Source organism: Trachymyrmex cornetzi, unplaced genomic scaffold (assembly GCF_001594075.2).
Source record: "Trachymyrmex cornetzi isolate Tcor2-1 unplaced genomic scaffold, Tcor1.1 scaffold67, whole genome shotgun sequence".
Taxonomy (NCBI): domain Eukaryota; kingdom Metazoa; phylum Arthropoda; class Insecta; order Hymenoptera; family Formicidae; genus Trachymyrmex; species Trachymyrmex cornetzi.
The window spans coordinates 686-24,802 of NW_017299992.1; the positions used below are offsets into that span (position 1 = coordinate 686).

The 24,117-nt window shown below is 32.2% G+C and overlaps 1 protein-coding gene across 2 annotated transcripts; it reads left to right on the forward strand.

Annotated features, from left to right (window-relative positions):
• Window positions 1–665: 665 nt before the first annotated feature.
• On the forward strand, window positions 666–22,788 carry for (cGMP-dependent protein kinase for). Of its 2 annotated transcripts, XM_018517217.1 has the most exons (10): window positions 666–958; window positions 2,262–2,428; window positions 18,314–18,533; window positions 19,731–19,794; window positions 19,873–20,045; window positions 20,248–20,394; window positions 20,820–21,266; window positions 21,432–21,731; window positions 21,846–21,908; window positions 21,994–22,787. In XM_018517217.1, exons 1-10 carry the CDS (start codon window positions 681–683, stop codon window positions 22,157–22,159), a joined length of 2,025 nt encoding a protein of 674 aa, XP_018372719.1. In that variant the 5' UTR covers window positions 666–680; the 3' UTR covers window positions 22,160–22,787. The 2 variants fall into 2 exon arrangements, with proteins under 2 accessions (XP_018372719.1, XP_018372718.1); XM_018517216.1 differs by lacking the exons at window positions 666–958; window positions 2,262–2,428 and adding an exon at window positions 6,971–7,691 and having other exon boundaries at window positions 21,994–22,788.
• The last annotated feature ends 1,329 nt before the right edge of the window (window positions 22,789–24,117 follow it).

Below are 24,117 nucleotides of genomic sequence, written 5' to 3' on the forward strand. Positions count from 1 at the left end.
CTATATTAAATATAACATGGAAAAATTGTTTAAATTCTAAAATTAAAAATTGTCTAAGACTTTTTATCTTAGAATAAAATTTTTTTTTAATGTTGCATTCTTTTACGAGATTTAGGTAATACCTCCAGAGATTTATAGAAAATTTATGATTCAAATCAATTTTAACTGAAATGTTATTACGACGAAAGTATGTGTGTTTAAAGTTGGCATTCTATATCACTTTGTATTTTTTTTTTTAAACTTAATCGTTAGAATTCTTTTTAAAGTAAAATAGATAGTCTAGAATTTTTTTAATAAAAGTCAAAATCCTTTATCATTCATATCAAAATTTTATCGATCTCAAATTCAGGAATGGAAATTGCTAATTAAATTGTAGAACTAGATCAATATTTTTACAAATCACTTCTATTATCATTTTTAAGGTTCGATGGAACATCAGATTATCAGATATATAGATACGTTTGTGTGTGAACTTTTACGATCTTTGTTGTGCGCAGCTTTTGCTTATACTCATGCACTTTCTCGGTTGTTCTTGCGTTTGTACCTAAAGGTCCGTTGAAGAATAATAAAAGTGCAGCGTGACATTTTCGCAGTGTATGGCACGCGGGATCGCGCGCGATATTGTTTGACGGGGAGGAAGAGTGCCATTCGTAAATTTTGCACGGTGAAGAGCAAAGGGAATGGATTCGATACGAGACTTGAAGCGATTGCTGTATGAACGTACGGAGGCATTGCGACGTCGCGATGAGATCGTCGAAATACTTGAAAAGGCGCTCGAGGAACGCGACTCTACGATTCGTTACCTCCAAAATGAGATCGATAAGTTCCGGCAGATTGTCGAGCTGAACCTGGCGTCTACTGTCATCGATTCTAATCAGAGACTGAAGCGACAAGCCATATCGGCCGAACCTCTCAGAAGCGATACGAAACCGGTGGTGAAGTTCACCAAGCCGCAAAGGTAGATCGGCAAATGCCTTGAACGTCGCATGACTTTTATTTTATTCATTAAACTTCCGATTTTCCTTGATGAGAAATGCGCTCGCGCTCTTTTTTGTCATTTCCATTACTGTATTTATATCTTATATAAATTCTGATATCGTAGTATATCAGTCGATCTTGATTTTATAGATATTTGTATCTTGACATATTTAACACAGAAAATGATTACTGTAAACATGTATGCTCATTTGAGCGTAAATGAGATATTTCATATTTATATAATATAGTTTGTAAAAATGAAATTAAATAAAGCATATAGTTTCGTCAAGATTTTATTTAATGGAGATTCTGCTCCAAAAGAACCGTTCAATTAATTTTACTGAAAGCGGTAACTACGCATGAATGATTCTATCTACGAAGTTAGTACATATAGACACTGACATTCTATTTAAAAAAAATAACGACAGTTCCAGTAGCAGTTTTCATAACTCTACAGATGCTCACAATAATAAAAAAAGTTCTGCAGTTTTATAAAAAAATCAAAATTAGCATACCATATTTTTAATTTTAGTTTTAGTATAAAAAATGCGGAACTTTTTTATTTTTATAAGGAATTATATAAATAATTAAAATTATTATTTTTATATTAATATAATGTCATGTTAATTTCACACCTGAATGATTCTTTCTGTGATTACAAGCAAAATTTAATTACGAGAGTATTCGAAGATATTAATTTCAATACATTGTATTCTTTATAATACTGACTTATATTTTTAGATCGAAGTCAGTGTTACACTTTAGAGATTACACAAGAACAATCTTGCTAAAAGGTTTAAAAATTTATATTGGTACAGATCTGAAAATAATTTTGTTGAACCATCAAAATAATTATGTATGAAAATTCAAGCATGATGTTGCAAAAAGTTTTGACATTCTAGCGCTTGAATGTCCTACATAATTATTTTGATAATCCAACAAAATTATTCTCAAATCTGTATATACTTACTTTTTTTAGATATTACAACGAAATCGTTTTTTTTTTTTTGTGTAATTAATAATTTAATGATATATTATTAGGTATACTTTTGTTAGACTCTCTTGCATCCTAAGAATTTCTCTTACAATTAAATTTGTTAAAGAATCTGTTCCTGAAAAAGATATTTGAGATACATTTAATATTATATTTTTATTATTTATTTATGCTTCTGCTATAGGAATATTATTTCTTTTAATACAAAAGAGATTAACTGAGAGAAGAAATGAGAGAGCGAGAAAGAGAGAGAAAAATTTATCAACGATTTTCTTTTTTTTTTTTCAAGATCTCGCGAGCTGATCAAAACTGCCATACTGGACAACGACTTCATGAAAAATTTGGAACTTACACAAATCCGGGAGATTGTCGATTGCATGTATCCTGTTACATTTCCAGCTGGTTCGATAATTATACAAGAGGGAGATGTCGGCTCTACTGTCTTCGTCATGGAGGGTAAGTAAATAGCTCATCTTTATGAAATGTGACAGTTCCGGGAAAATCCGTAAAGCGTTACGAAAATTGCTGCTTGAAGACAAATTAAATAATAAATAGATCGCTAATAATAGCACACGATGATAACAGAAAATAAATATTAACTGTTTCTGCGAAAAGTTTCAGTTTCGTACAAAGCGAATAAAAATAAAGTATTTGCTTTTTTATTCGAACTCGGTTCGAACTGTTTGATAAACTTTTATATCATAGGATAGTTAAAAATATAAGAAATACACTTATTTTATACATATTTTAACGGAAATTATGGACTTTTCAAGACTAACTTGATACACATTTGCTTTTAAATATTAACTATAAAATATAAAAACTTGTTCCAAGCAAATTCGTAATTCTGTGAAAAAAAGATTTAATTAAGTACATTTAGTTATTTTATATTTAATCAACTATTTCGAAACTATATATTATAGTAATTTATTTGATTTCTCTACTGATTGTGATTTCTTTTTACGAGCCAATTTTTTCTCATACGTGACCGTTTCTCCACCGTTGTAATGCGTCGAGAATAAAAATTGTTCTATGATATTTAGAAAAAACTTTCGCCTGCAGATCCATTTTTATTCTTATATTGTTTGCATATTGCGATGCTTTTTTATGTGAGAATACCGACACAAATGCACCTGTTGGTTATCTGTTGTTATTCTCCGACTATATTTGTTCAAGAATATCCCGCACGGGAAAAGCTTTCACCATTTATTTTTTTCCTGCATAATTACAATTGACAATATGGAATCAACAGGAAAAGCAACGGGTCTGTCTAAGAAGATTGTATTGTTATTAACTGGAGTGATTACCTGTTCTGCCTTGAGATGTTTATAAATCTCCTTATATCTTCAACTTTGTGCAAATATTTTAAAAACATGATATCGTAATTTTATTTATAGACTCTATGTAAAATAAAGGAAAATAGATTCTTTTTGTCGAACATGCATGAGAAAAAGTTTATAATGTATATATTATGATATAATGCATGCTTATCTAAATAATTGAATTTCTTGACGCATATTTTTTACGTATATTTCTTACATATATAAAAAAAAAATTCTACATTGTGCACTTAAGCTATCAGGTAATGGCACCGTGTGATTTTTCAACTTCGTTTATCTTTACGGAAGCGTTCGCAATTATCTGTTCAAGTTCGATGAACTTTTATGTTATAGAATAACTCAAAAAATATAAAAAAAAAAGAGGTAAACTTATTTTACATATACATATATATATCTTAATATAGATTGCGAAATGACTTTTCAAAATTAATTTATATATTTTGCTTTTAATACTAACTATAAAACTTTGAAAGTTGTCCCACGTATAAGTTCTCTAATTACTTGGAAAATAAGATCCATATTTATTTATTTTATGTTATTTCGCTGAGACGTCCAAAAGTCAAAGAAAAACAGAAGTATATAGTTTTAAGAGGGATAGTCTCAATCATTTTCTTATTGGACGGTTGATGATCAGCGTAATGCCTGAGTAATTAACAACGAATGCAAGTAACGTAATGGTTATGTAAAACAAATATTTTTTAATTGATTTTTTTACGTACATATTTTCTTATTGCTTATTAAATTCAGTTAAATTTATTTTAGTTCGACATGTTTAAGTATCGTTTGTATTGAAATTATTACTATTTACATAAGTTGAGACGTAAATGCATAATACTTAAGGGATTGCTACAAATATGTGATTACGTAATTCGTAAGCTTAAACATACTACTATATACGAGTAAGAACTGTAAGAGTAATTTACGCGAATATCAAACAGGCAATTATCATCGACGTTAATTTTGTGTTGACAGTAAAATTGTTTAGTCAGTTATTTATTAATAATGCGTCATTTTATTAGAAAAATTACATATTCATCATAACTTGAACAAATTTTACGCCTTTCTATATAATTTTTGTATGTAAAAATAATTTTTATAAAATTTTTTTGGAAATTCGTTTTCTCCTGTACATATCTCTTGGAAAAATACAAGTAAAGAATGATTTTGCTAAAATATCTAAAAATTTAATTCAATACAAATCTGAAAATAATTTTGTTAGACTATCAAAATAATTGTGTAGGATGTTCAAATTGGTTGCTAGAATATCAAAATTTTTTGCAGTATTGCAGCATTATGTTTGAATTTTCTACACAATATTTGGATAATCCGACAAAATTATTTTTAGATCTATATCTACTTAAATTTTTAGATATTTAAACAAAATCTTTCCGTGTAACACAATTAAATGTACAGATATGTTTAAAACTAAGACAAATTTTGTTGCATGAATACTGGTTTTAATCACAACTTATAGAAAAAGTTTTTCATTGTATTCATTATCATATTTCACATTTAGCATTTGACATATATTCAGGTCTGAATTAAATTTTCTATTTAGATTCTGATCAAATAATATCTAATTGTATTGTAATTTTATACAATAAAAGTTTCCGGATTTTGGACGTATTAGATTTAAATATTCACATCTGTTCCACAATACGAATTAGTAAATACAGATATTGAACGTTAAGTGATCTCTACAATAGAAACGATCTGATATCGACTAAATTTATATAAAAACAATTACTCTCTGCTCCAATGCAGTTCTTTTTCTCCCGGAATTCGATTTCCGTTGGACAAGGATATCGCGCCGATGCCATTTCGTAATGAATGACGTACCGCGTTTTACTTTTACGTAAAAATGCAATACTTGTCGCTTTTCCCTCTCTTTCTCAACTGATCCAATCATTAGTATTATCACTCATCCGTGTCGTTGTAATTACGTAATTAAAAGCGAACATTCTCCGTATATACATATACACACATAGTACGTATATTGTGATTATTGTTTAACGATGAAGTGCAGGAAAGTTTTCATTAATCATATACGAAAATTTTTATTAGTCATTTCATTTTCATGACGTTTCAGAAATTTAACGCAGATTTGCTTTGCATTATGAATTTAAGAAAAACGTGTTTAAATATCTTAAAGCTCTAACTTTCATTCGATTGAACATTTTTAAAAGATTCAATATATACAGATTGTACAAAAAAAATATTAAATTACTGCAAAATGCATTATAAAGATAAAGTATTAAATTTAAGCAATAATATTGATATACGTACAAAAATATGTGTAGATATACAAAGATTATTTTTGTACACTGTAAATACTTTTATAATATTATAATACATTTGCATTATAAATTAGATTACATATTGTTTCCCCGTATCTTTTTATTTTACATTTACACAAGAACTTACATTTATCTTCATCGGCTCATTATTACACCTAATGAAGTTAGCGGGGACTTATAATTTCTGAGACCCGGACCTTTGCGATCACAGGTATAAAAAGAAGTGCCGTTGCACTCATACATGGAAGCGGTTGCGGGGGCGAGTACGGGATGAAATGAGAACCTCTGTCCTTTCTCTCACGAGTACATATATCCATGGTGGGGACTCCCGCGGTTCGCCAAGGGAAGGGAGTTTCTCGTGGTGCTGCTTGCCGCTCACGGGCATACTTTTCACCAGTCGCGAATACTGTCAGTGAGCGTCAGACGCGATGCGATTCGCAATCGTAGTGTTCTCCTTTGACAGGATTCTTCTCCCGCATTATTTTCAAAAGTAAAACTACTAGCTAGCTACTTGTGACGCAACGTGACATCGTTTAACGTTATTTATCGCTGTTTATCAATTATCTGTGTCGAAGGTCCAGGTTACAAAATCCAATGTAAGTGCGAAAGAAACAATTTTACGATCGTATTTGAAGCTTTTATAAATAACACAGAAAATTCGTCGTTATGTTCTTCATCTTCGTCGATTACGTTCTTTATCCTTGATCCTCGTCCATCCTAGACAAGGATCTTATTCACTCGAGGACAACGAGAAATAACAGAATCCTGTGAAGACTCAACAAGTTCTGTAGGAGCTAAGAACATCGGTAGTCTGGTGATGACTCGATTTCCCGCACACCGTTGTTTCGTAGCACGCCGGTTTGCCAGTGACGGCCGGATAGCGGAAGTCGCGAATGAACGGTCGTGAATACGCGGATCCGACGTCAACGTCCGTCGAACTTGTTTCTTGGTCTTGTCGTCCGTCTGTCGGTAGTCCGCCTACTTTCGTGGTAACGGAACAGTAAGCCACATAAATATCGAAACGGATAGGAATGCCGATGGCTTTCGAACCTGATGATCGATGCGAAAATCCGAAGATAAGTGATCTTTTCTTTCGCGTGGGTCGTCGATCTTTGTTCTGGACCGACGCCAGACTCGTGCCGCGATGTTTCTCGGTTGTTTCAACTGGAACTTCACGTTCCCATCCCGAACGTTAATGAATCCGGTCTGTGAATTTCAATTCTCATCTTCGTGAACCGCTTCGACAGCCGATTGCTTTGTTGTTCGTGCACGATTTGTAATCAACAAAGTTTAAGAAGATCAAAAAGACAAGGAGAAATAAACATAGACTGTTGAATAAATCTCGGATCCACAGTGGAAAGGCGAACTAGAGAGTCAAGAATGTGTCTACTTGCAGGAACGCTATTAATCTTGTCTCACCGAATGAAAGCGATGCTAGCGTTGTCGCCACGCAGCGCTCGACTTTTGACCTTTGCGCAGTAGGACTCGAGAGGATCGAAAAAAAAAAAATCGCGAGCGAAAGTCTCGCCGACCGAGTAGACCGTGTAGAGCGGGACGCCCGGCCCAACTCGGTTTCTCGATCTTCGCTCTGTTCGTACGCGACTTTCGAGGTCATGAAGGTCCGGAGTTATCCCGGCCGGGCGGTTCTGGAGGATCCCGAACTCCTCCTGGACCCGGACGCGACGCGCGGCAGGGCTATGGAACTGCTCTACGAGGCCAGCTGGCGAGAGTGCGGGGTCAACTGGACCAGCAACGGCAGCAGCAAGATTTCCGCCAGGCAACAGGATGACGAGCCTTACAGGCGAGCATACGCCGATGAAGTGGTATCGCGATTCGAGGCCGCGTTGGAGGATCCGAACAATGGGCCGTCCTCGGCAAAAGAGGAAGACGCGCGGTCCAGGGGATCCAGCAGCACCGGTACCACCGACAGCGAATGCCTCGAGACGAACCAGCCGTCACCTGACAACGCTCAAGGGGGCTTCCTCATTCCGCGGCCGAGATTGATTGTGCCAGTTCATACCTACGCGAGGAGAAGACGTACTGGCGCACCGCAGCCCATAAAGAGACGTCAGATACGCGAAGGTATTTGTCTATCACGGATATGACGTGATCCGGGTTGGTTCTTGTTAGGTTTTTCTCAGGAATATGTCAATTGCTTTACACCGCTCCCGATTACATGTGTACTTTATACGATCGTAAAATCGTGCAATCTCTTTACGCAGATTCTGATTAATTCCAAAGAAATTTGTTCGTAACTGAAATGTTAGTTCAACGCAATCTTTTTCCAAAATTTTGGTCTTTTTATGGATATTTCAAAAATTATAATTAAAATTTTGTTTATAAGTCCAACTTGCAGGGGAATATCTCTAAAACTGGAGTTCTATCTTTACCAGAGTCAAACCTTTTATCCTAGCAAACACCGACAATCACATCTTTCTATTGGCTGCTTTCCTGCGTATTTCGATCACCATTTTTTACTTAACTAGTCTATCATCGATTAAGCGCTTAGTAATTCTTTAATTCTTTCATATGATACGATTATTAGAGCAAACATGGCACACCTTTGCACTACTTTGATAAATCTAGAGCTTTACTTAAAACATGACTTTGTTATTCGTCTGAAGACTGAAAATTTTAATTCGTGAAAATATTGGCGTTTCAACATTTCAATTAAGGGAAATATCGAAAAACCATTAATTTAAATTTGCAATTATTACGAGATAACTGTACCAAATTAAAAAACATATAGAGTATATCCGAAGTTACACATTTCTCGAGAGAAGTCGCACGATCTTCTACAAAAAAAGAAGAGAAAGTACGTGATTTCCGAGGCACTGTGTACACGGTTACCGGACGTCGTTATGTCTTACAATTAAATATGTATATGATACACGTTTATATAATTATTCTGACATGTAGAGGGAATGAACGTAACATGGAGCGGATCGCACGCAAACGCGCATGCACACGCACATCTATATCCGCAGTTTTCTTTGACGCGCGTGGATAGGACAAAGGTTTTTGGTACCGATGTCGCGTGAAGTCGACCTCGATATCGTATTTTTTAGAGCACGAAACCGGATTATCTCGCGAAATTGGCTCTTCGTCTATTTCGCTCGAGAAAAGCGATCTTATCATTCACTTTGTACACGCAATTGTGTTTGCGTTTTGCAACGACACGTTTCAATTATCTATACAACACGGATACGAAAGGCGTTCCGAATTTCTATATATCCATGATTAATGCACTTTAGATAAATTACATTTATATTAGTCTCACCATAAAATCTGCAAATTAGCATATCTGTGAATAACGTATGAATATTCGGACTATTGACATTTATAACGAAATTGTCAGGATATTTATAAAACAACATGAATAATTTTTTCCATTTTTAGAATATTTATAGATATATCTTTCAATTTATAATAAAAGATAAGCTGTTACTTATATATTTTATTTTACAATTCAGACGAAAAAACATCTTGAATTTTTGAATTTAATTTTGCAATAAACACTTTCAAAACTTTCTATACATTTAATTTCGTATTTATATAAAAAAAAACTTTGAGTATTTATTGACTATATTACATTCCAGATAAATTGTGTGTCGACTTTGAATTTTTTAATGTAAATTCTTACTAGCAGGTTTATCATTTGCAAGTCAATTTGTGGCATCATGCGCTATCGAGAGAAAGTCGTATATTGACGTGTTATTAAGAATAATGGAAAGCAAAGTTGACTTCGTCAGTTATCGTCAGTTTTACATATAGTGACATTCGAATATGTTAAACTCGATATTAACATTTCTGTGCATTCAGTTGCAATTATGTATAAATACGTTCATAAAAGTCGTGTCAATTTATTTGACACAACAATGACATTTTGTAAATTTTATCTGGTATATTTCAAGAAACCGAATTAATAAAAATTTAATAATCTGCATGATTTTTTAGAATTTTTTTTTCTTATAGTTTGTTTATCGAACATTCGAAAAATTTCATTCAACACTTGCATGTCGCTGGTAGGATTCTTATCAACGCGTATGCCGCTTTAAATTAGATAAACAAGAAAAAGGTGTTTACATTATACCTACAAACTTTACATTGCTGCAACACATGCAACAGTTATAAGTTTTTGTATGTCTCTAATGTCATATAAACGTGCATTAAAGTGTGTCATTTTTTTCTGAAAAGAAAGTCTCAATTTCTCAATGAATGTGAATGAGAACTACAATTATTCTAATGGCACAGCATGCATGTTTGACACAGCCGATTTAACATAATATTCGCATGAAATATATACAGAAATTGAATGTTTTATTCGATTTTGTTGCCGCAATTATTTCATCAAAAATAAGAATACAAGCGATAACTATGCCATTGAGCTTACAATTTGATGAAATTGAAATAACCAAATTCAGAGAAACATATAATGATAGTAACTATAAACATAACACACACACACACAATTATGTAAATTTTACATAAAATTTATATAATTAAAGTATATAAATATAAATTTCAACTGTGTACATTAATTCAACTATGTATATTAATTTTACGTATAAAATTTTGTAATATTAATAGAGTTGAAATTTGACTATCACTATATTTTTTTTCTCTAATTGTGAGTGTCAACAGTACTAGAATTGTAAGTGAGGATGATATTTCAAAATTACAGATGAGTCAACAAAATCGGATTGCGAACGAAATGTATATTCAATCTGTTTGTGCTAAAATGACTGTATTAGTTTAATAGACTCGTAAATACTTTTTATTGATGACCTCAAATTGCTCTTCTATTCCTGAAAACGCGAGATTTGTTAAATGTGCTTTTACATAAAATAGGAAATATAATAGTAATGATTAATTTATAAATCTTTTTCTTATGTAAATCTTGTTTCTTTCATTTCACTGTAACACGCGAAGTATCCAGATGAGGTAAGATGCCCGAAATGTTTGATACTCGAGGCATCTGGTTTTAAAGATCGTCTATAGAACTGGAAATCTCGACAGCTGCTACACGACAGAATCTTTTTTTGTCGTCGAATTCAAGTTTTCGAGCAAACATTGCCGAGCCTACCTTTATTCAGCAAACATATAAGACGATTTTAATTAACTACTTTCTCTCTAATCTTATATTCACGCGAACGCGCAATATATGTAGGCATATACTGCATACCGCAGACAGAAATTTATAATCCTATAATAATCTTAATTTTTCAGTTAATTATTACATTTATCTGCATGCGATAAATCATGCGATTAGATCGACAACGTTTTAGTGTTACTTAATGATAATTATTGGACACATGATAATTGGAACGATAATTTCGAAAGACGACTGAAATTCAGGCCGGATATAATTACTCTTATCATCTTTTCAATGATAAATCAAATTAATAACTTGAATAAAATATTAAAAGCGTTTGATACACGCACGCGAGATTATATTGTTACAGAGTGTTACATATGAATTCGTTCGATTGTTGTCATTTTACTCGATCTGTTATTTCACATCAACAGCATCGTTTTTTGAACGCCATGTAAAATCGCTTAGATCCTGCGATTTATTTTTGTCAAAGCGTCATCGTGACTCAACAACGGCTATGTAATATACGTCTCAAGTGCTAGCGATACTTGAGGACCACACTAACCGCGTCGTTTCCGTTAATTAAAATTATAATTCTCAATAAAATACAATGAAATATAATCGTTGTCTGTATACGTGTAGGCCTAATTGTCTAACTGCAGAAATAAATCTTGTGTCCTACTAAGGGTAATTAAGCAGAGTCGTAAAAAGCGAGCATTTTAAGGACTTTCTTAAATGATGAATCTGTTTGTGCGATTACACCTCGTTTAAAAATTTGTATGTATAATATCGAAATACATACAGGAAATTTGAATACGATTTAATGATGTATCATACACATTTTCACAAATGTATTAATATTTATATTTTAAATAAACTATATAAATAGTTTATTTATTCTCATTAGCTTTGAAATTTACTTATTATTATTTTATCTACTTTATTTTTTATTGTTAAATGCTAAAATTTTAAAAATGACATCTTAATTTTTTTGTATAAGTGCTTTAAGTATTCAAGATTTATACGAAATTTGTAGAGATTACTTCTTCTATAAATAAACAAATAAACTTTGTTTATTTGCGGAATAACTAATCTCTGCATCGCAATGAAACTTCATATAAATCATCTTAAATATTTAAAGTATTCACATAAAAAATTTGGGACTTTTGTAATTATTTCTCAATTATATTTCTATTACAACACAGATAAAAACACTTCTAATTCTTACTGAAATAATTTTTGATTCAGGTTCTAAATCACCACCAAATTTTTTATATTACTTTTAAGTACTAAGATTTAATCTGTAATTTTTTCATTATTTTGAAAATGCGTGTAATACTTCCTTAATTAAATATATTACTTAATTCAACATTGAACTCTTTTCTGTTCAAGTAATATTCACCTATTTTGCTCTTGACGGCTTTTTTGGGAGTTTTGGGAGGGATAGAAAGGAGGACAATGAAAAAAAGGATACAAACGCGCGGGTGATCGGTAATAGATGAATGTTCAACAACTGGCTGTTAAGCCGATTTCCGCAATCGTATAGTGTTCCAATTCGACATCCTGTTTTGCGCGCCTTCTATGCAAAAAACCGTGACTTTACTCTGCAGCTCAGAAGCAACAATGAGGTAATCAACGCTCGGCCAACGTTCGAGGGTTCTCGCCATAACGTTCGTACCCTCGTTGTTGCACGGTGACAGGATCTGTCCCTCAGTGCAGATACTAATCGCAAGTTAAGACCGATACCTGGAAACTCGTTTCACCAACTCTCATCAAAGGTTTTCATTCATTCATAAAATACTGATCGATGAAAGTGAAAGATAATTTCACAGAATTCCAGTTGTCGATAACTGGTCTGCCTTATTTCTCCACGAATTCTTCACTTTCTCTTAATCATATTTTTATTAGGATTTCTTGAGTTGTCTTTGACCTACATTCTGGGAAATGAAAATCGTGAATCAAATTGGTTGCACCGACGAAGTTTTCTCGTAGACACTTTGTGTGATAGAGATTACGGTAGTTTACTTCTGATAAAAATAAATTACACGCTTATCACATTAATTTTGACTTTCCGATCGCTGTCTCACACTTCAATACGAGCCCGAAGCTACCAGAGCAAGTAAGCAGGAATTCGGTTACGCCAGTTTCGTGTAAAACTTCAAGAGGATATCATGTGTGAAGCGTAAACTCTTTGTCCTGTTACATGTCGTCATGGTAGGCCATATACCGTGTGTTTTATATATACATATATATTGTATACATATATGTATATACAAAGCTCATGGATATGTTCAGCGGTGCTCTGTGCGAACGACGAAGAAGTTACCACAGTGTAGTATATGCACGGACATGAACTTCGATGAGGAGTCTTCTGTTGTTCGTTCCTTTCTCTTTCTCTCTCTCTCTCTCTCTCTCTCTCTCTCTCTCTCTCTTCGTTTTCTCTCCTCCGCGAAGTTTGTTATAGGTATATCGAGAGTTTCTTTGTTCCCCAGTTAGAGGTATCAACTACGAGCGTCATATGCATGATGATTAGCATTCGAGCACATTGCGAAGTATAGAAATAGATATTTTAGAAGAAAAGACCTGAAGAAATAATTTATTTTTAATCTGATAAGAAGAATATATGATGATAATAAACAAACGTTTTTGTTATTGCTATTTTTACGCGATATCTTAATTTATAAATATATAACCGACATCGAGATATCGATGAGTTATAAATATTAATACGAGGTGATGTAGAATAGTTTGCAGTGATTAATCGCGACGTAGTCATCTAAGATCGACAATTCGCGGTTTATAAAATGTACTCGGCGCAGCGTTGAATATTTGTTAAACAAACGATATGCATAATCGATTGTTTTGGTGAAACGATGACACATCAGGAACATCTACGTTTTGATAAGCAGGGCGTCATGTAAGAGAATGCTCTCATGAGTTTTTTTTTTCCTTTTTCGAAACGCATCGCAGAAAGTGACCAATGGACTTGGTTGTTTTATTCTTGCGAAAGTGATAAAGATGTGCGAAGGACAATTCTCTCGACTTTCACAGCGTAGTTATGTAATTATCTATAATACGCTATGAATATCGGTGCACATTATTCGTAAAGATTAAACGGAATAGTCATGCAGAGACTAAAGAGTATGACTTTGCCGATATTCGGTTCCGCGACTCTCGAAGTGGCATTCAAACTTGGACGCTTCTATTCTCGTAGCAATCAAATCGAAAGGTTTTCATTGTGCGAATCGTGTGCATAAGAGCACAATAGTTTTACGCAAGATAACTGACATTAATGAGGGAGATGCCATTTGTCGAGTTTGCTTTTTTTATTTTCTCGAATGGACGTGTGAGCAATAATGAATCTAAAATATCTTTGTAAATACTCGTATCGAAGGATAACTTTTATTTATTTTATTTTAGATTATTAATAGTAATTTTATGAAGAATAGTTATTAAATATTTGAGAGATTTAATTGTGTGAGCGTGTTTATCGTAATATTTTTAAATGTTATTCTATTTATAGACTCTTATAAATCTTATTTGAGAAATTCTCTAATTATTTAATTTAGTTAATTACGTATAACAAAAATATTTAATTTTACATTATATTTTGTAATTACAAAAATTTTCGTAATCGAATGTCGAACTACATGTAGCTTAATCGTTGGCATCTTCCACTTATAATCTTATAGTCGTTTCGCGGCACGCAATTCATCGTCAAAATCTCAACGTTGTTTCTTCATTAACATTGCAATCATGTACACTTTCCAAAGTTTGTAATACGCGCACGCAAGCATTATCAACATTTTCCGAGTTTTCTAGACTTTCTTACGCATTCTAAACGAGTGATTTTGTAATACAATTTTCATATATTTCCATACTTACAGCATAAAATTACTTAAATTTTATAATTTGGAAATTACTGTAATTTTATGCTATATTAATAAAGAAGAAAGTCTTAAGCAGATATTCATAATCGATTCTTATATATATTTACTATCGTCTTAAGTACAGTTTTAGCTAGGCTCGGTTCCATTAATGTAAGATTAACTTTAATCTCGGTCCTAATTCTAAGAATTAAAAAAAAGATAAACAAGTAAGTTAAACCAAGATTAAAGTTAATCTTACATTAGTGGAGCAAGGCTTTGAGATGTCATAAACCAACTACTGAATCATAACTGAGAACCATATCTCAGAACCAGCATCTTATAAGGCGTTACTTAAGACAATCTTGAAATAAGAACGGACTATGAATATATATATCTCGGCTTTACAATTAGTCTTATTTAAATTGATGCGCAATTGCATTTAAAAAATAGATATAATATCGAAATTTATCAATAAACGTTATTGTCCATAGTTCATTTTAGATAAATTATAAATCTAAAGTGGATTTTAGTTGTAATTAAACCGATGTTTATCCTCGCGATCATCGTCGAAATAACGCGCGAATTTGCACATCTTACAGTCTATTGTTCTGAATTTAGGGCACGTAGTCGTTAATACAAAAGCGATCATATCAGCTTCTATTATATGTGCTTTTATCACGTATGCAAATTCATGCAACTTTGCGAATGTGTACTAACAAGAATGAAATCTGTGAAAAGAAGCACGCGTCATATTGACCTATTTCCATGAGAATAGTTTCCTTCGCGTCTCGAATGATTAAATACTTTTCTTATCAATGATTTTCTGGAATTTTCTTGAATTTTCTGAGAAGACTTTTTTTTTATCTGTGAATCGACAATTGACTACTATAAATCTTGATCGGCGATCATAAATCATAATCCATTATCTTTGGAAACGTGAACCACGTGCTGAGAATCGCATGTATATTTACTAATATAGATAAATAGATAGCTAAATAGAGCATTTATATCATTTTAGAGCAAACCTTCTAAAGACATACATACAGTAAATAATAATGATAAAGAAAAAAAATATATATATATAAAAATAAGTATACAGAAAATAAAAAAACCGGTAGTACATAAATAAAATAATGTGTGATAAAAAATAAGAATTATTATTAATAAATAATATGTTAAAATAAGAAAATTAAAGAAAAGAAATACACAAAATAAAAAAAAATACGTAGAGAGAAATGTAAGAGGATAATATCATAGATATAATATAAGATAATAAAAAGAGAGAACATTTTATCAATCTACACATATATTATATAAATACGATCTATATGTATGAGAAAACTGATTTATTTTAAATGCAAAGAACAGAATTCGCAGAAAGAACGATTTTGCTGAAGTATCAAAAAATTTAGCTAGATACATATCTGAAAATAATTTTGTTGGACTGTCAAAATAATTATGTAGGACACACACACACACAAAAGCTAATTATTAAAATGTCAAACTTTTTGTAGCATTCCTCATCACGCTTAAATTTCTTATATAATTCTTTTGAATAGTCCAACAAAATTAGTTTCAGATTTGTATCCAGCTAGATTAGTACATATTTCAGTAGAATTGTTCTTTCTGTGTGCGATTTCTGGCAGTAGTTAGGCTGCAGTGAGGAAATAGCGGAGCTCCAAGAATAGAGAAATCGCTCGATCTCAATAAGTCAAGAATACGGAGGTCCAACTGTACCTCGTGACTCATAACGTACGCATGCTGCAAGACCGCCTGTGTCGATGAGACGCGTTGTCTCAAAGGGAGATTGCCGCTAACGGATGCATGGAATCAAACAGGACATCGTACGGGGCATTCTCCGCGAGACGGGAGCATACCGACGCGCGTGCTTATTAATAGCCGCCGTTTAACTCGATGGTTAACTTCGATGGCGAAAGATACGATCCATCTCGCGCGAGTCACGATCGGTAACGGAACCGGTTCGGAGACCCTTGTGTGACTCGTACTATAGGCGTTATGCGCGAGGAAGTGAAAGCAACGCTCGCGGGACAATACGTGGCCGTGGACTGTCCTGTCGCAATGTCGAACTCGATTGAGTCGCGACGAATGATATGGCGGTAAAAAAGGAAGGCTACTTTGACTTGCGTAATCTGCCTAGATGCCTAGATCCTCTCTTGATTGATTCGACCCCCTTATATGCAGTTCTACAGAAGAGAATCATATGTAATATTTCCTTCGCAATTTACGCAGAAATGTACTGATATATGTAATATCGCATCATAAAATCATGATAGATCGCGTGAGCGATTAAAATTGTATTACAGATTATCAATTTAATTTGTGATATTACTACTCCAGTTCTATTAGGTTTGCGTTTCAAGACTGAAAATTAAATTCGGCGCTCAGTTTGCAGGATTGGATATGAGTATATAAATTCATATTGAATTATATAATTATAAGTATTGAATGAAAATATAGCTTGACCGTTTAGGGCTTTTCCTATTTGTTGTGTATTCGCATTACGGTCTTAGAGATACTTTGTTTAATATTGTTTCTATTACAGATACTCATAGTATTTTGTCTTAGTAAGAGAATACAACATAAAGAATTTCAGACAAATTATAAGATTGTTAGAAATGTTGAGATTGTAAGAAATGATTGAAATTTATTACCATTGTTGCATTAGCAAATCCCGTATACAGGATGTCTTACAGCTCGCGACATTAATTTTAGTGACATATTTCTGAGCTAAAATTAAGACGATAATTCTAAGATGAAAATAAGATGTAACACTTTGGAAAGCATTTACAATATATGAATCCAAAGATCATCCATCTATATTTTTTGTAATAGATAATGCATTTACAATAGGTACTCCAAAGTATATAATCAACTGTACACTAGAAAGATATTAGTAGAGAATGTCACATAGCATATATTCAAAGCATGTAATTGCACAGCAGTCTGCGAGCTTGTCATGACTTAACATTGTACAAAGCAATCTTTCTAAGAAGTCATCAAGTCCTTCCGATAAGACATGAATGAGCGTTGACATGCTTAAAAAAGTAACGACGTACGCTTAATTGATTTAGAAATGTCAGTAAACCATCAGGAATATATCACCTGACTTGCGCGACGTAAAAATTGATTATTAATATTCAGAACTGTTCCATAGCTTTCAAAGCAAGGAAATCGAACGTGAGTTAGAATATTTGTGCAGTCCGCCAATATATCTTGACAAGAGCTACTGTTTTACATTTCTAGTTTCACATTTCAGTAAACACGTCGATGGTCACTGGACGACTAGGTCAACTCTTAAGATATTAATTAATTTTAATACTAGTTTTGGAGAGAGATAAACAGTCAACTTTTCCACTACAGAATTTTGTTCCGGTCTGTTGAATAGCATATATTTATAACTGGATAACAATTTTAATCTTCTCTAATAATTACAAGCCGAACGAGAAAATTTAGCAATTTCGATAACAATTACTTAATTTTGTTCGTGAATGAAATCGAAATAATCGAACTAATTAAGTAGCATTTTAATATGAACAAACATAGTATAAGACAATACATAATTAAGATGATAAATACAATATTAATATTGACGATTAAATTCCGATCTCGAAATTAATCATTCAGCAGCACAAACTATTTAAATTCATATCAATAGTATCTCACAATCGTCGTACAGCAAGAGATTATATCTCTGATCTCTGATTGAAATTCTTTTTCAGAGGGTAAGGTCGAGGTATCGAGGGACGGCAAATATCTCAGCACTTTGCAACATGGTAAAGTGTTGGGTGAACTCGCGATTCTTTACAATTGCAAGAGGACAGCAACGATCACTGCTGCGACTGATTGTCAATTATGGGCCATCGACCGGCAGTGCTTCCAAACCATTATGATGAGGACCGGCCTCTCGAGACAGGCTGAATACACGGACTTCTTAAAGAGGTAAATCAGTATGATATCTAAACTTTTCTAATGGACTTTGATCTAATGCTGTCAGATATATCCTTGCATAATTGAATGTTTTTTTTTATCATAAAAAATTTTGGGCTAATCATTGTTGTCTTTAAATATAAATGTTGTTTTAAACAAAATTCCGTGATAAAATTTTTTAGATTTTCTAAAAATTGATATTTTTTACGTCTTTTTTTTTAAATTGTTATACCTACATTTCTTGAATAGCGATTCGCTTTTTATTCTAATAACAATAACAATGTAAAATTCTGCGTCTATAGTCTATATCCTCGATTTTAGTTTCTTTTAAGTAAATAAATTTCTTATCCTGATTTATTTATTTGATCATTATCGTCTTCAATGTTTTGTGTCTCGAACAAGATCTCATCATAAAATTGATATTTCTCAAAAATTATGTCATTATATTTTAGCATATCTTACGCTCTCAGAATTATGGAATATTCTTTGAATAACGGATCGTTTTTTATTGCCATTGCACTAGGAATATAAAGTTCCGCGTTTGCAGATTATATCTGTAATTTCAACTTTTAAAATATGACGAATGCTAAATTTTGAACGACTTAATTTAAAGTATGATAATGATTAAATTTGGATAATTATAAAACTGTGTTTGATGAAAGTCACGTTCTTTCTGATAAGAAAAAACGTGACTTTCATCAAATACAGTGCAAAACTCGATTAACCGTTTACATGTTTAATGATCGGTAACGTGGCGCAATCAATTTTTATATGATGTAACTGATGACATAATTATTTATGAAAAATATTAGTAGTAATATTACATATACATATGTGTGTATAAAACACGACAGATAGTAAAATACGAATGTCATCCAACGTTTCCTCAATAATTCAGTTTACAGCAAAACTATCGTAAATGATGTTAATGAGGCAGTATTAAAAGATAAATTCATGTGAATTTATATATTTTTTGTATATTTAATAATATATTTTGTATATCTAATAATTACGTACAAAATATTCCATTATCTAGAAAATATTTTCTTACGTAATGTCTGCGAGTTGAGAATTACAGCCTTTTCGCAAGTTAAAAAGATTAAATAGTAACCTTATATGTAGTAACCTGTTATGAATATCTAATAAAAACTTGTAGAAATAATCTTATGTTGTATACATTTAGAATTGACGCATGATTTTACGTTTCAGCGTGCCAATTTTCAAAAACCTGCCCGAGGAAACTCTAATCAAAATTTCGGATATTTTAGAAGAGGTACGAGCTGACTTTCTTGACAAAACATCTTTCGTTACTTTTAAATTACATAATTGATAATTAATTTTATATTTACAGACGTTCTATAACAATGGGGATTATATAATAAGACAAGGAGCGAGAGGTGACACATTCTTCATCATCAGTAGAGGACAAGTACGCGTGACAATAAAACAGCCCGATACAACGGAAGAGAAATATATTAGAACCTTAAGAAAAGGCGATTTCTTCGGTGAGAAAGCTTTACAAGGGTGAGCATAATTAATATTATTTTCAATTTTCATTCAAGATTTTTTGTTATTGTGAAAACAAACATCCCACGTCATTTGTTACTGTCTTGTTTAAATATATCTCAAGATTGTAATATTTTTTAATGAAATTTTCGCACTTTAATTAATTTAATTTTAATAAGATCAAGATATAAATATATGCTAATTTACTTCACCGTTATAGAGATGATCTCAGAACTGCTAATATTATCGCTGACGATCCAGAAGGAGTGAATTGTTTGGTAATAGACCGCGAAACGTTTAATCAATTAATCTCATCCTTGGACGAAATTCGAACGCGATACAGGGACGAGTTGGTGGAACGTAGGAGGTATATATATCTTTTGTTAACTATACAGAAATTAGATTAATAGATAAGTACCCTAGAATTGTGTGTCTGTGTGTGTGTGTGTGTGAGAGAGAGAGAGATAGCTGTAATCACTATTATTTGTAAATGTTAATTATGTTCCACGCTTGAAACATTAGGATGGGACAATAAACTATACATTCCAAGTAAGTTCAGTAATAAAAACAAAAATATATTATGTAAAACAAAGACAGATATCAATTTACTAATAATATCGATAATTTTTTATTAGCATAAAATTATATTATTAATATTGTTAATAAATTGTGTACAAAAACATGGCGAAAATGTAGAAAAGCCTCTTTGCAATTTGCAAATATACATTTAACATAACAAAGAAATAATTTGTACCGTTTAACAATTATATTGAAATCTTACAATTTTTTTAGATTAAATGAGGAATTTCGGGATGTACGATTACAAGACCTTCGGACTATTGCGACTCTCGGCGTGGGTGGTTTCGGAAGAGTTGAATTAGTCCAAATTGCCGGAGACAGCACACGATCCTTTGCTCTGAAGCAAATGAAGAAGGCGCAGATCGTCGAGACACGACAGCAACAGCACATTATGTCAGAAAAGAGGATTATGAGCGAAGCGGATTGTGATTTTGTAGTCAAGCTTTTCAAAACCTTTAAAGATAGAAAATATCTTTATATGCTGATGGAGGCCTGCTTGGGTGGCGAGTTATGGACTGTTCTTAGGGACAAGGGATACTTTGATGATGGTACTACACGCTTTTATACTGCATGTGTTGTGGAAGCATTCGATTATCTGCACTCCAGAAATATCATCTATAGAGACCTTAAACCGGAAAACTTACTTTTGGATAATCAAGGGTAAGAATATATTCCGTATAATAATAAAATAATATATTATTTTGAGAAAATTAAAAAAAAAATTATGAACATATTGATGCATTAATTTTGGATTATAAAAAAAATGTTCCGTAATACTTAATAGATTTTGATGGATTTAGAATATTTTGTCGTATTATTTTTTAGATATGTTAAACTTGTGGATTTTGGCTTTGCCAAACGGTTAGATAACGGAAGGAAAACGTGGACTTTTTGTGGTACACCAGAGTATGTGGCACCAGAAGTCATTCTAAATAAAGGTCACGATATAAGCGCTGATTATTGGTCCCTTGGTGTTCTCATGTTTGAGTTGCTTACGGGTACGCCTCCTTTTACGGGTGCTGATCCGATGAAGACGTATAATATTATCTTGAAAGGAATTGATGCTATAGAATTTCCTAGATCCATTACACGTAACGCGATGGCACTCATCAAAAAGCTTTGCAGGTAAATTGTGATATACTTTTACATATTAGAATTTTTATTCTTTTTTCGTGATAAATATTTATAGCATAATATATTTGTTGACTAATATTAACAATACTAATTGTTCTTTTTCAGGGATAATCCAGCAGAACGTCTTGGATATCAAAGAGGTGGCATTAGTGAAATACAGAAGCATAAGTAAATATATATATGTATATATATTCTTATCTTAGCATTTTAAAATCAAAGATCAGAACAATATATTCCTGTGGATTTGTTATAGATGGTTCGATGGCTTTAATTGGGAAGGTTTAAAAACAAGAACTTTGGAACCCCCGATACTACCACGAGTTCAAGGCGCTACAGACACTACGAATTTCGACGCTTATCCAGCGGATTCCGATCCGCCGCCACCCGACGATATTTCTGGTTGGGATAACGATTTTTAATACAAAAAGTATAAAGGGCTTCTATTTAATATTCGCGTTTTTAATCTAGCAGGAAATTGTAATAGGACATAACGCTCTCTCGATCATGCGAGATAATTGGCGACACCTGCATTTATTTATACTTTTCTCATATCACGTGATATACAGATTACAGTTGCATTTTATCATATTTTTACATTTTTTGTCATATTTCGTAGTAAGTATAATCGGGATTTGTGAATGAGGAAAATTGTATTATGATAAAATTTAAAATTTTTATGAATTTCGGATAATGTAAAAATTAAAAAAAAACTGCAATTTTATATTTATATCGCGTCTCTGACGGGTTCTAGAAACATCTTCTCCAGTGTTATACATTATAATAGAATACATATGCAAGTGCCAAGTGCCATTATTACCTCGAAGAGGTAAACTCATACATGTCATACTTGTGCTCAGAAACGTGGTCACACGCAAGAAACAGTCAGCTCAAGTCCAAGGGACCTCTTGCCATCCATTTAACTTGTCAAAATGTGCATATAGCTTGATCGATCAGATGTTAAATTTTTTATGGCAAGTTCATTGTTGTTTGATTACTTTATAGTTTATTGTAATAATTATATTTTAATTAATTATATGACTCTTGTAAATAATGAATTATAAATACCGTATAAATTTTTAATATGGGATATATATCATGCAATATAAAATTTTATTAATAACAACTGTAGGTGTGGCTACTAGAATCAACCAAACTCATTCTTATTAGTAATTTGTATCGTGACATTTAGTGATTTTTTTTTCAATTGAAATTGTATATTGCAATTACACTTGTGGAAGGCATTATTTTCATGTTAAAAATAGTAGCAAAACGAGAATAAGATTTTGTAAATATATGACGCATATATTGTACATATATATAGATTTCTTTGTAATATTTGAAAATATAAACTTGGCTGGTTCTTAGCCAGACCTTCAATCGTATCGAATATGTATAACGCATTTGTTGATTTTTTCTTTATATGTAAAATTCTTGTATTTCGAAAGGTGGCAAATGAAAAGTGAAAACAGCATTAGGATAATATTTCAATATTTTAATAAAATCATGATACATTGTAATTTATTATCGCTATTTCTCTAGTATTTAGGTATAACAAATTGTTTTAGTTAAAACGCGCGAACAAAAACAAAATAAAAAGTGCAATTAAATAAAAGTAGCTTTTTTTATGTTTTTGGAATAAAAAAAAAGTGTTTATATATAATTATTCGAGAAAAAACAAAAACTCTATTTAACTAATAACAATAAAAAATATACGATCAGCGATAAAATTAATGAATAAAAATAAAATAACAATAAAATCAATCAAGTATAAAATAATTGGCTCATTTATGGACAAAGGATATTTTCAAAATTCACAATTATATTATGTATTATCCACACTTTAGGTTCGTATTGACTTTGGATCGAATAGAAGTCTCTTGTTGGAAAGCTCCTAAAATAAATCTTCAACTATCTGCTCTAAATTTGAATAACTTTTTTCCAGCATGCGTGTCAACTTCCCCTCCCAAAAATCCAAAGTGGCAATCCAATTTTCAATAGAAAGGCCAAATCTGATTTTTTTTGTTTAAAGAGAACACTACAAGAAAGTAATAATTTCGAAGTGGTCAACAATCTCTAACAGAATATAGTGAGATCTTCAGCAGGATTGTCAATTTCCAGTAGAACACTAGTTGAGAGGCAATCGTGCTTGTGCCTAATGATATTTTATATATTTCATCTTTATATGCTTTTGAATCGCATGTAGATTACCATCTTGAAACGCCAAAGCTAAAAATGCTGAAAACGTAATATTACATTATAAATTGATAAGCAACTCAATACAAAAATCTTATAAAAACTTATATAAGAAATTTATATTGCGAAAAATATAATTCCATCTAAAATTTCAACTTAGACCTTCCTACTAATATGTCAATAT

Excerpts from the sequence above, each read along its gene's own strand:
- for (XM_018517216.1), top strand. The coding sequence starts at position 7,223 with ATGAAGGTCCGGAGTTATCCCGGCCGGGCGGTTCTGGAGGATCCCGAA. Across the intron at positions 19,795-19,872 it reads TTTCGGATATTTTAGAAGAG|ACGTTCTATAACAATGGGGA; the intron begins GTACGAGCTGAC and ends TTATATTTACAG. Across the intron at positions 21,909-21,993 it reads AGTGAAATACAGAAGCATAA|ATGGTTCGATGGCTTTAATT; the intron begins GTAAATATATAT and ends GATTTGTTATAG.